At 47.4% G+C, this 12,466-nt stretch overlaps 1 protein-coding gene across 1 annotated transcript in view; it reads left to right on the top strand.

Moving 5' to 3' along the window:
- The window catches only part of Clec16a (C-type lectin domain containing 16A), a 213,138-nt gene that overhangs the window by 153,571 nt on the left and 47,101 nt on the right, over positions 1-12,466 (top strand). Inside the window, exons 20-21 of the mRNA XM_010610069.2 lie at positions 7,463-7,614; positions 10,708-10,912. Coding sequence (XP_010608371.1) covers positions 7,463-7,614; positions 10,708-10,912 — 357 coding nt within the window. The remainder of the gene's footprint in view (positions 1-7,462; positions 7,615-10,707; positions 10,913-12,466) is intronic.

Here is a 12,466-nt window from a genome sequence, read left to right as displayed (position 1 = left end):
CTCCTTGTCATCCCAGTTCTGTTGGATGGCATTTGAATCAACACACGTTTCTTTTAAGAAGCGCTTGTGTTAACTTCTAAGAAAATGTGATGTGAGCGACTCTATTACATGCCAGCGTGGCTGTCCTTTTCATTCTGTAGTAGATTTTGGCACGCACGCTCCCACTGGCTTTCTGACTGACCTTCGCATACCTCCTGTGCTGGCCTCTCTGCTCTGTCCCTTCATGAGTCCGGCCCCTCCATCCCTGGGTGGGTAAAGCCTCTCCCCGACTGCATTCTGTCACCAGGGGCCATGTGATGCTGGCTTTCTAATTACTGTCAGTGCATTACTTGGTGCTACAAAGTTCTGTCTCTGAACCACTAGGGCTTGTCCCCAGAGTGTCAGTGTTCCAGAGGGCTGCTGTTAGTCTGCAGTCTGCAGGCTCCCAGAGGGCAGAGCTTCAGCTTGTCTTGCTTACATGTATCCCAGAATCTGGAGGGGAAAAAAAGACACCCAAGGTCCAACTGTTCTGCATGTGGGAAGAAAAACCCAAGGGTGGAAAAGAAGCAGCATTTTCCAATTGCAGGAGGACCTGGGACCCCACGGGAAGGGGCCACCAAGTCCCCGGGGGAAGAGGAGACCTTGTCCAAGGCAGCCCAGTAGAACACAGGAGGCTCCAGGCCCTCAGCCCCAAGGCCTGCCTGTTGAAAGTTGATGTCATTTGATTGTCCTCTGCCAAGACCAACCAGCACCCCCACCATGCAGCGGCCCAGTGGGCGTGCCCCTTGTCTGAAGGAAGCAAGGGGCGGCTCGCTGGCCTCCTCCAGGGCACTAGAGCCCAGGTTCCATCAGCTTCCTTGGGATGGTGTGAAGGTCATCTGTGCCTCTGACGCTGCCCCACCCCCAGCCACATCGTTTGTCAGCCTGTGACCTCTGCAGTCTGTGTTTTCGGAACCACAGGTCTCGAGGTCTGCTGTACCTAAGCAGTCAATAAAGGGTGGCTGTGACACTGATAGAACTACTGGAAGCGGAGGCCGCCACTCCAGAAAGGCAGCCCTGACCATCTTTCAGTGTGTAGTTTTAAAGAACCAAAGCCTGGACAAGCATCACAGCCTCCACTCCATCAAAAGCCAGTGATCCTCACGGGCTGGGCCCCTGCAGTTTCTCCCAGCTGTGTGCAGAGGCAGGGATGGAAACTGTGGCTGGGTGGATGCATAGAGGGTCCAGGACTCTACTCATATCCCTTGAAAACAGTCACAGGCCTTGCTGGTCTGCTGTCACCTGGGAAATTCAAGTGCCAGCCGCCCACCTTGGACTCCTTTTCCCGGTTCTAGGCCCCACCTGACCTCTGATTAGCAACACCTGCCTGAAAGGCTGGGGAATGTTTACTAAATTGCTGATCTGGACTCCAGCTAAGGCCTAAAACCTACAGTATCAGATTTCAAAGCCCTGGCACTCAGCTTGCCTCCAGATCCTGCTGTTAAGTATAAAGACTTCCTTGATTCTAAATGTAGTTGGAGCCACCAACCTGGAGAATTAAATTACGGTATTGGCATTCATATTTTATTAGGAAGGGATCATTTAAATACAGCAAAGTCAATCAGTCCCCTTGATTGCTCAGTAATGAGCTGCAGCCTGGCAGAGGGAGGGAGCTGGGAGGAGGTCGAGGCATCCCAGGGGCTGGAAAGAACAGCCGGTTGAGAAGCCTGTGGCCTCAAAAATGGGACCACCAAAGACTTGAGCTTCCTCCCATCCCATCCCCAAATACGTCTTCAGCTCCAGCCATGCCCTGGCCCCCTTCGGCGTGAGAGAGACAAGTCAGGGCCCTGCCTCCTTGGGGCTTACAGTGTGGATGGGAGGCCAGCTTAAGCCAAAAGGAGTGAGTGTTGAATTCCAGAATGGTGGTCATTGGGGCTTGAGGGTGGGAGAGAAGACTCGGGCTAGGGGTCCCCTACAGATGAAGGCTCAGGGGCTACCTGAGGATAAGCCAAGATACCGTGTACCTTGCCTTCTCCATAACTTCTTAGGAGTTCTGAGAAACAGTGAAAAGCCATGATTCCCTGTCTCCCTCTGCAGACTCATTGGTCAGGAGCCTGCATTCAAAAAGCGTGAGTGTCCCTTGGGTCCAGTGTTCTGACTGGAGCCGTGGCTCCAGGAAGTCAGACATTTGATTTGTGCTGAGAAAATACCGTGGCCACTTCTGACAGCCACCACAGCCTGTGTCTGTGGCGTGTGCTGGGTGCTGTGCTGGGCATGGCTGATCCCCTACTCTTCTTGAACCTCCTGGGACTCTTCCTGAGCAGTCTGGGCAGGCCTGCAGTAGCTTAACTCTTACTGTCAGTGAGGAACCTGAGGCTCAGCAAAGGTGGTGACCTGCCCAGGGCCACTCAGTTATTAATGGTGCCCCCATGGTGAGAGACGATGGAGCTATGAAAAGTTCCAAGACGGTCCCTGTGCTTGTCACTAGGATACCTGGCTTAGTGGCTAAGCACTGTACACAGTGGGTGTGGGGCATCTGTGAAAGAAAAGAGAGCGCAGAGAGGGCTGCAGGAACACTCGGAAATGGATAACAAGAGATCCACAAAGTGGTTGTCTCGGGGAGAGGGACATGGGAGAGATTTATTGTCTACTGTAAAAAAAAAATCATACCTTTTAAACTGGGAACATATGTGTTATCTAGTCAAAGAGATTGATGCACTGAATATTTTCAAATGAAGTTAGGCGGCATATCCTCTCTGCCTGCCAGTAAATAAAACAAAAGTCAGTGCCCAGGAGGAGAGGGCCACACAGGTTTCCCTGGATCAGATCCGAGTTCTGTTGGGAGGTGTGAGGGAAAGTGGAGGTGTCTGCCATCCTGCTTGCTCTGCCAGAGGGTCTGCTTCCTCCCCAGGACAGAGACTTGACCTGTGGTGCTTTCCCAGCCCCAGTCCAGCCCTGCCAAAGGGAGCCCGAGCCTCCCTTCTGGGCCCTGAGCTTGTCAAAGGGGGCTCGGCCTCATTCTCAGTGTGGTTGCCTCATCTCTGGTGAGCACAGGGCCAGGGCAGAGGTTGGAAGGTGCCCATGGAGGTTGGGATGGACATCGCAGCTCTTGAGCCACCAAGGCTGGCTGTGTTGGAAACACAGCTGCATACCAAGAATGCCATTGGAGACCTCTCAGGCTCTTGCCATCATCTGGCTCTGCGACTGTCCACAGCCTTTGGGATCAGGCAGAGGCCGCCAACTGGCCAGCAGCTTGGCCCAGGCCTCTTCCCCTTCCCGGCTGAGCCCCAGAAAGACCTAAGACCCTTTTTTCCAGGGTGTAGAAAGACTCATTTTTTTTTCTTTATTCCTTTTTAAGCATGCAAATAACATACCTGTTTTCCCTCTGGAATTTCAAAGCCCTGCATGTAAATTAAAATTCCCCTTGTAGCTTGCTTTTCCACTCAGCAGTATGTTCTTGAAACTTAGCCTCATTGAACTATCTGGAGAGCTAATTCATTCCTTGTCGTGGCCACACACTTCGGTGTCTGAGTCTGAACATATTTTCTTAGGATTCCCCTGTTTGCTAAACATCTGATTCCTTACAGACTCAAATGCTACTCTCAGCATCCCTGTGCACATCTCTTGGCCCACACATCTGAGCATTTTTCTTGGGAACATACTAGTTGCCAGGTCATAGGATGTGAAACTTTCAGTTTTAATAAATAATGCTAATTTGCCCTTCAAAATGGCTATGTTAATTTATTCTCCACCAGCAGCTTTTGAGAATGCCAGTTTCTCTGCATCCTCAGCAACACTTGATGTTATCGAACATTTTTACTTCTGCCAGCCCTGTGGGTGGAAGATGGTATCTTGTTTTGATTTGGTTCCTGATTTCTCACAAGGCTGAGTGCCTTTCTTTGTGTGTTTATTGGCTATTCTCATCTCCTCCTCTGTGAATCCTTTACATTCACTCCTTTTGCTACTTAGATCATGTAGGTATTCTGCATTTTCTTCTGATAATTTTATTCAGTATTCTTGTTAGAGTCCTAAGCTGTACCCCTAGAAGAAAAGTTGTTAGGGGAGAGCCAGGAGATCTAGGGCCCTGAGATCTAGAAAATAGATGGATGACCAGGAGGCCTTGTACCACCTGTCACCTGCACTGGCCTCTCCTGGCCGTGGACCACTCCTGACAGTCAAGCAAGGAGGATCCTGAGACTGCCCCACACCTGACAGAGCTACCTGCTGCTGAGTCCCTCCCATATGCCCCTGTCCCTCAGGTACCTCTGTGCTGCGTTGCTCTCTCTGACTTCAAGCAAAGTCCACATATGCTTGTGTGATGGTCGCACATGTAGGCCTTAGAGTGCGTGCATAACCGGGTTCCACTCACCCACTCTGTTCTGGGTCATTCCCCCCACACACACACACCCAGGACACTATGTCCACCCAGACATGACCAGCCCATCCCCAGGGCTCCAGACAAGAAAGCCTATAGGCCACATGGTGATAGCTGAGATAGCCACAAACAAGTTATCCAAACCCAGCATTTCCTCAGTTTCCCCGAAGGGCGGCATTCTTGTGTAGTCGGTGGATGCCGCTTTGTTTCTCCTGAACTGCCCCCACAGCTCACAAAGAGCAGAGGTCCCTCCCTGGGCGCCTTCCTGCTCATGGGTACGCCGTGTCTTAGTTTTCTTATGAAGTCTCACTGAGTTCTCACAGGGCTTTGATGTCTCAATGACATTTCTGAGAGCTGTTCCGCTTTGGGGTTTTGTCCTTCCTTTTTTGTTCTTTGTGGTGGAAGTGGTAGGGCTTTTTTTCCCCTGAAGTCTCTTAAGCCAACTCAGCTTTGTGAGGGAGTTAGGTTATCTGCCAACAAACCCCACTTTTACCAACAAACCCCACGGTCTCTGACAAACCCCAGTGTTGCCAACCCACGTGACTGCGTCTGCTTTCCCAGTCTGACCCTCAGAAGAGTTCTTTTGCAAACTTTCAGGCCAGGAGGCAGCCAAGCTGGCTTGTTGCTGGAGTGGGGCAAGGGGGACGAGGAGAGGAAAGGGAGGGCAAAGAAAGGGAGAGTAGGGAAGGAAAAGGTGGCTTTGTTTGTATTGTTTTTCAAAAGGACAAGATTCTCATTGAGAAAATGTTTACTGCGTAAAGAGCATAAACCATAACTACCACAAAGAAAATGTCTCTTAGAATGAATAAGATGGCTTTCCTTTTCGGTAACACAGAAGGCTAGATATCCAGAGAGAGCCATCCAGTGAGGACTAAAACTTCAGGATAAAACACTAAAGTTTTTTGCACCTAAACTGGACTGTTGAGAACGGAGGGAACGTCCTGTCCACGGATAGTAAGAAAGCACAAGTCCACACAGGCGGATGTGCCACCAGTGTTTACCTCTGGGTCTCTGGCCAGATGTCACGTACTAGAGAGAAGAAACGGAAGCACGAGGCCTGTAAGATCCAGGAGGGCGATCTGGAAACACACACACAAAGCCCAAATCCCAGGCAGGTCATAGCTGTGCGAGACAGCGCAAAGAGAGGCGTTCTCCTTTCACCTTTGGGTCAGATTAAGTGAGAAGAGGCTAGGGCTTCGTGAACACCTGAGCCCGAGTTTGCTCTGTGTGATCAAAGTGAGAGTTTATACTATCTGTGTTACCTTCCTCTTCTTTCAATAAATTTAAGCCACACGTTTGGTTAAAGTGCTCCAAACGGATCTCATTCAGGTGATGGATGTGTTTCACAACCTAATACCGTAACGTGCAGACGTAAATATAGTAAAAGTCACATAATACACAATATACTTTGAGTGAATTTTGTGGTCTATAAATTGTACCTTAGTAGAGCTATAAAGGGGAAAAACACACACCACCTACCCATCCTTCTCAACAAAGACTTTTGTTAATGTTTTGGCACATTGCTCTGTACTTGTATTTCTTTTTGTTTTTTTTGGTACTGGGGATCGAACTCGGGTCCTTGCGCTTTCCAGGCAGGGGGTGGAACCCCTGAGCTAAATCCCCAGCCCTGTACTTGCATTTCTTTTCAGGGCTTTTGGGGGTGGGGTGGGGGTATTACTGGGGTTCGAACCCAGGGCCTTACACATAGTAGGCAAGCACTTTCATATCGAGCACTAAACATATTAAACTCATGGTATTAAAATTTTTATCTTTTTCCTTTTAAAATTATAATGTTTCCTATTGTCATTATGTGTATTTGTAAATATGTTTTCTCTTGTTTTGCAGTACTGGAGATCAAGCCTAGGGCCTTATGCATGCTAAGCTAATGCTCATGGAGCTACACCCCTACCCCCAGCCCCATGTAAATGTGGCTTTTAAGTTGGAGTTTTTTATGTGTGTTTCAAAAGTGTGTCTTGAATACTTTCTTACTTCACGATAGTTCAAAGCAACAGAACAGTACATGAAACAAAAGTGAAAGTTTTCCCATTAAAACTTCTCACGTACATATTCCCACCCTCAATTCTCAGTTCCCTCCCACAGGTAACCCACTGACAGTTTGTTAAACAGAATCTTTTACGTGGGTAATAATTTTTCATCTCATGGGGAAAAATCATACTCAGTTTGTTCCCCTATTTGGGGACATTCTGAAGCATTTGTGATAGACAGTTACATTGGAGAGAACTCAAAGTAGACCAGAGTTGATGATTGTTACCCAGGTGACTTCAAAGTGATCAAGAGCAGGTACTGAAGGAGCCATCAAATTCAGAGTTAACTCTCAAGTAAGAAGAGGGACCTCGCATATGCTGAGGACCTTCTATGCCCAAGACCCCATGGTAGATGCTTGTCATACCTGTTTTCATGTATGACACCCAATGTTGCAAGACAGGCCATTCTTCCCATTTCGCAGAAGGAAAATTGGGATTCAGAGGAGCCAAGTAGCTGGCCCAGGATCACACACCATGTGGCGTGGAGCTTGGCTCTGAATTGTCAAACGCTGAAGTGGGAGTTGATGGTGCTGTTACAGAGAGTTTCCTGTCATCACTTAATTACTTAATTTAGACAAACACCGTCACAACTGCAAACTGCCATTGGCCCATGTGACCTGAAATATCCCTGGGGCTCCTGGCTCTTCGTTTTTTGGCATTATTATTGTCATTTATCTGCGGGGGATCAAACCCAGAGCTTTGTGTGTGCTAGGCAAACACTCTATTACTAAGCTGTATTCCCAGCCCCAACTAGTAGTCATTTTTAAACTGCAGTTTGAAGACCTTATATCAGTAAACATTGGTCTGATAGTTCCTGTTCTTTAAATTGGTCTTAGCAAATAGTGCTCTGAGGGAGTGTGCATCATTCCCATTTTTCAGACGAGGAATCTGAGGCCAGTGAGCTAAAGAAACTTTCCAGCAAAACTGGCTGAAAAGGGACACAGACCCATTTCCATGTGACACTTCAAGCCCAGGCACCAGCACCTGAGCTCTGTTTCCCAGCAGAATGAGAGGCAGCTATCAAATCCTTGTGAAAGCTGGCTAGCCAGACTGGGCTCATCCTGCTTTTCTTCCCTTTTCCCAGATAACAGTGACCTGATCGCGTGCACAGTGATCACCAAGGATGGTGGCATGGTCCAGCGATTCCTGGCTGTCGATATTTACCAGATGAGTCTGGTGGAGCCCGACGTGTCCCGGCTTGGCTGGGGAGTGGTCAAGTTTGCAGGCCTTCTCCAGGTAAGATGGCCAAGATCTCTGGAATCTCTTCTCAGTCAGCCCTACAAACACACAGACACCAACTTCTCATCTTTGCAATCCTTTTCTATTTTTTTAAATTTTTTTTGTATCGGTACATGTTTGTAAAAATGCACAGTGATTCCATTCATCACAGGAAGGTGGTCCATACACGTAACACATCTTAATTCTTTTTTCATCCTCTTTCCCTCCTCTCCCTCTTCTTCCATTTCTAATAATACAGGGACTATATGAATAAATTGCCACTGAAAAAAGTCTAACCTTAGCTTGGCATGGTGGCACATGCTTGTAATCCCAGGTACTCAGAAGGTTGCAGTAGGAGGATTGCAAGTTTGAGGCTGGCCTGGACAACTTAGACCCTGTCTCAAGAAAGAGAGGTAGGCTGGATGTATACGTCAGTGGTGGAGAGTTTGTCTAGGCTGTGTTAGGCCCCGATTCAGCCCCCAACACTGAAAAAGGTCTGCTTTCACCAAAATCCTCAATGCTTACATTTCCTTTTGTCTGTAAGAAATAACCTCCAAGGCTGCAAGTTCAGGGCTACCTGGGCCACATCGTGAGTTCAGGGCCAGCCTGAACTACATAGCAGGACCCTGTCACAGAGAGAAAGAGAGAGGGAGGGAGGGAGGGAGGGAGAGAGAGAGAGAGAGAGAGAAAGACAGGAAACACCTCTATTAACAGGCTGATTCTTCCCTATCTGTTTCTCTGCCAGATGTGTATAGAAATGTAACTACATGTAGTGTTTTTTAAATTGTGTATGCTCAGCCCTTCATATCTACAGGTTCCACTTCTGCAGAGTCAACTAACTGTAGATCAAAATACGTTAAGTAAAACTGTGTCTGAACTGAACATGTGGGCCTTTCTGCCTTATCATTATACTCTAAATAATATTTACATCACATTTTTGTTGTATTAGACGATATAAGTGCTGGGCGAGGTAGTGCACACCTGTAATCCCAGTTACTCAAGGGGCTGAGGCAGAAGGATGTTGAGGCCAGCCTGGGTAACTTGGTGATATGTACCCTATATCTAAATAAAAAAGGGCTGGGGATCTACCTCAGTGCTCCCTGGGCTCCCTCTCCAGTACTTCAATAAAATAAAAGGTATTATAAAGTAATCAAGAGATTATTTAAAGTTTAAGATAGTATGTGCATAGGTTATATGCAAATACTATGGCATTTTATATAAAGGATTTGGACATCTGCAGATTTTTATTCCCTTGGAAGGTCATGAACAGTCCTTCTTGGATACCAAGGACATATTTGAGAATGCATGTGCATTTTTTGTGGTATCGCACTACGTTAAGCTTTGCTTTTCTTTGCTTTTCTTTTTTCCCCACTCAATAGAATATCTTGGAGAGCCAGCCTTGTCAGTACCTGCCGACCTTCTAGTATTCTTCTCAACTGCTGTATGACTGACTGTACCAGAGCATGTTTGGCCAGAGCCCTGTTTGACTGTTCCCAACTTTTTATCTTTCCAGATGGTGCTGCTGTAGAGTTGTTCTTATTTCCTTATACCTTGGGCAACATTTCCCTAAGCAATAAACCAAGAAATTGGGATGCACCTCTTTTAAGTGTGAACAGACACTGCCAACTTACTCTAATGATTTATGAAAATGCCTTTCTCCTCACCCCCTCATCAGCAGAGAAAGGCTCCGCATTGCCAAACACTAGGTTGGAGCTTGGGATTTTTTAATGATGCGTGACAAGTTCCAACCAGGTAGTGGATGAAACAAAGAACAAGGAGGGTAAAGAAGTCCTTCCACCTCACACCTCTGCCATAGCCCGGGTCCCTGAACTTTGGGCAAGCATATCCTAGCCTGGGACTTGCAGTCCATTTCCTTGCTATGCAGTTCTGGGTTCTGGATCTTACCAGGCTGATCCACCTCTGCCTTGCTGCCGACCTGCAGTCCGTATCCTGCTATCCATGAGAACGATCCATGTATTTGCAGATACTAATGCAGCCTCTTCCCCACTGTCTTCCTTTTTAGGACCTTCATATTTAAAGATACCTTTTACAGGGGACAGTGAGAGAAGCAACTGCAGGGGGATCTTTCATTTAAAGAAAGACTTCTGTGCAAGACATTGTCCATTAGGAGACCTACACTTCGTATTTGTCTAGGCTTACAATTAATTTCCTTTAGAATTTAGTGTCAGGAAAGTGTTTTTCTCCCTCAGGGGATTAATAGGTATCTTCCATCAGACAATAAAAGCCACATAAATCTTTTTTCTTTTTTTTTTTTGGTATTCCAGTAGCTACTATTTTTCAGTTGTTGCTACTCACCGCATGCCTGCCGTAAATGCCCAATGCCCCCGCTGGTCCTTAGGGCCTCGTTCTGATGCAGGCATTGTTTCCAGAGAACCCGTGCCGTCCAGAGAACTGTAACCGTCCTCCTGGCTGAGCCTTCTCCGTCATTTTCCCCGCCTCTTTTAGCGTCTCTGACCTTTGTATCCATCTCCTATCTAGTGCTTTTATCTCGTATCACCTTAAACCTTTGTGGGAGCCAGATTTTCTCTGCAGAATCCATTCTGAGATTGGTTATTAGCCTTGCTACAAGTCAGTCTCTTCTCTACCTTTCACATAAAGCTTTTGTAAAATGTCTTCCCTCCGTGTCCCTCTCTCAGGGTTACTGTTTTCCTTGAGGAACCAGAAGTTCCTCAAAGACACAAAAGGATGCCAAAAATGCCTGATCCTTAAGAGAAGCACGTAGATGAGTGACTGTATCTGAGATATCCCAGATGGTGATAGGGATTTTGGTTCATCGTCTCTGGATTCTCAGTAGTAAGAATTGTTAATTTGCCTATTGCCTTATCAACGGCCCCTTGAAAATGTTGATGTACCCCTTTATTTACTAAGCACCCCAAGTTCTCATGGAAATGGCTACCAGACACCATAACCAGCACTGACTCTTCTTGAACCTCTCTGCTTCCCACACTGTCTTCTCCCACTGGACCTGGGCTAGTCGGTGCTCCTTCACTCTGTCACATGTTCTAGATGACATACAAATGTCACACTCCTAGGCATCTGCTCCCCTCCCAAGCCCGACGAGCACTTTGTCTTTGCCTCTTCCCTGTGCAGGACATGCAGGTGACTGGTGTGGAGGACGACAGCCGTGCCCTGAACATCACCATCCACAAACCTGCATCCAGCCCCCATTCCAAGCCCTTCCCCATCCTGCAGGCCACCTTTGTCTTCTCTGACCACATCCGCTGCATCATCGCCAAGCAGCGCCTGGCCAAGGGCCGCATCCAGGCGAGGCGCATGAAGATGCAGAGGATAGCTGGTGAGTGGCTGGCGCGGGCAGGGTGTCTCCTGGGCCCTTGGGGCAGGAGCAGCCGCAGGTCAGCCGCACTGACCTGGAGAAGCTCCTTGGCTCCTCTGGCAGACGTGGGTGGCTTAGGATTTGTTGTACTTTGTGCAGTAATGGAGAATTGGCTGGGAACTTCCAGCTTCCTAAGTGTTCAACTTCTGGAGAACTTCTAGGGCCTCATGGGAGAGAAGGACAGCCCTCCGTAGCAGGCAAGAGGACAGAAAGCACCTGGCACACACTGACAGCTCCCACTCCATGTCCGTTTGAGAATTTCGCATGCAGTTACATACACGTTACAGAGTGCCTTGACATTCCTCTGCTACCTTTGATTGTGAAGCAACACTGAGATTAGCAGGGCCTCTTCTGCCCATTTTGCAGAGGAGGAAAACAGGCTCAGTGACTTGCCAGAGTTGCTTAGAGAAGAGAACCCAAATGTAGCACTTGCTCTGAAGTGCATCCCTTCCTCCACCCGCTTTCCGGTTCTTTGGAGGAGCAGTTCTGCTGGGGAAGGGGCAGTGACCCAGCGCCGAATTCCAAAGTCATTTTATACTGCTTTGTTTTAATCCTCTTATTTGCTTTTATTGAATTTGTATTGTTTTGGTACATGACTGCATTGCATACTGATTACATTCCTTCGGGGGAGTCAGTACGTATACGTAACACATCTTAATTCTTCATTTCATCTCCTTCCCCACTCCTTCGTTTTGCGCTTCACAGGGTTGGCTGTGAATCTTTGAGGAAGCTTGCCTAGTTAAGGCACAGAAACGAGGGCCCTCAGTTCATTATCAGGACAGTTACAGCCAAGGCATGGTGTGTGTGTTCGTGTGAGAGGGCGCTACATTCCATCGATCCAAAAACTATAAATGGCCTTTTTCACGATACCCTGTGCCTTCAGTTCAGCACCAATGGTTATTCTGCTGTGGCTGCTGAGAGGATTTCTAGCCCATGGGGCAAGGAGGGGCCCTCTCTCATGAGTAACCTAAAAGTAAGCTCTGGGAGGGCTGTGTGAACACTTCTGATTCATTGATTTACTGTGCATGCCTCGTTGATTTGCACCGGCCTGCATCCCATGTAGTTCTCCCCTCTTATTTCTCATTTAGCTGAAACTTGGCCTGCAAAATCATTACAGAAGCATTTTGTAATGTGCAAAGTGACTTAAATCATTCAGCCCTCTCTCTTAAGATTTATTTTCAGAGTGGGTTTTTTTTTTTAATGTAAAGCAGTTTCTCATAGCTGGCATGAAGGCCAAATATTTCATTTGGAAATTGAGAATTATGCTGTAAAGTGGCTGTTAGAACTAACGCCTTGGGTATCTCTTAAGTTAATTTTAAAAAGCCCCTCTGAACTAATATATCATGAGATTTGTTTATGGAACAGAGGATAGCAGCCATGACAGATACACACTCACAAATACACATGCTTAGCGTGCACATATTCTTTCTCACACATAGTTGGCCCTTCGTATTTATGGGTTCCATATCTGTGGATTCAACTAAGCAGGGATTAGAAATATTGCGGGGGGGGGGG

This window comes from Fukomys damarensis, unplaced genomic scaffold (genome assembly GCF_012274545.1).
Source record: "Fukomys damarensis isolate Sample0158 unplaced genomic scaffold, DMR_v1.0_HiC HiC_scaffold_34, whole genome shotgun sequence".
Taxonomy (NCBI): Eukaryota; Metazoa; Chordata; class Mammalia; order Rodentia; family Bathyergidae; genus Fukomys; species Fukomys damarensis.
This window is presented reverse-complemented; position numbering and strand designations above follow the sequence as displayed.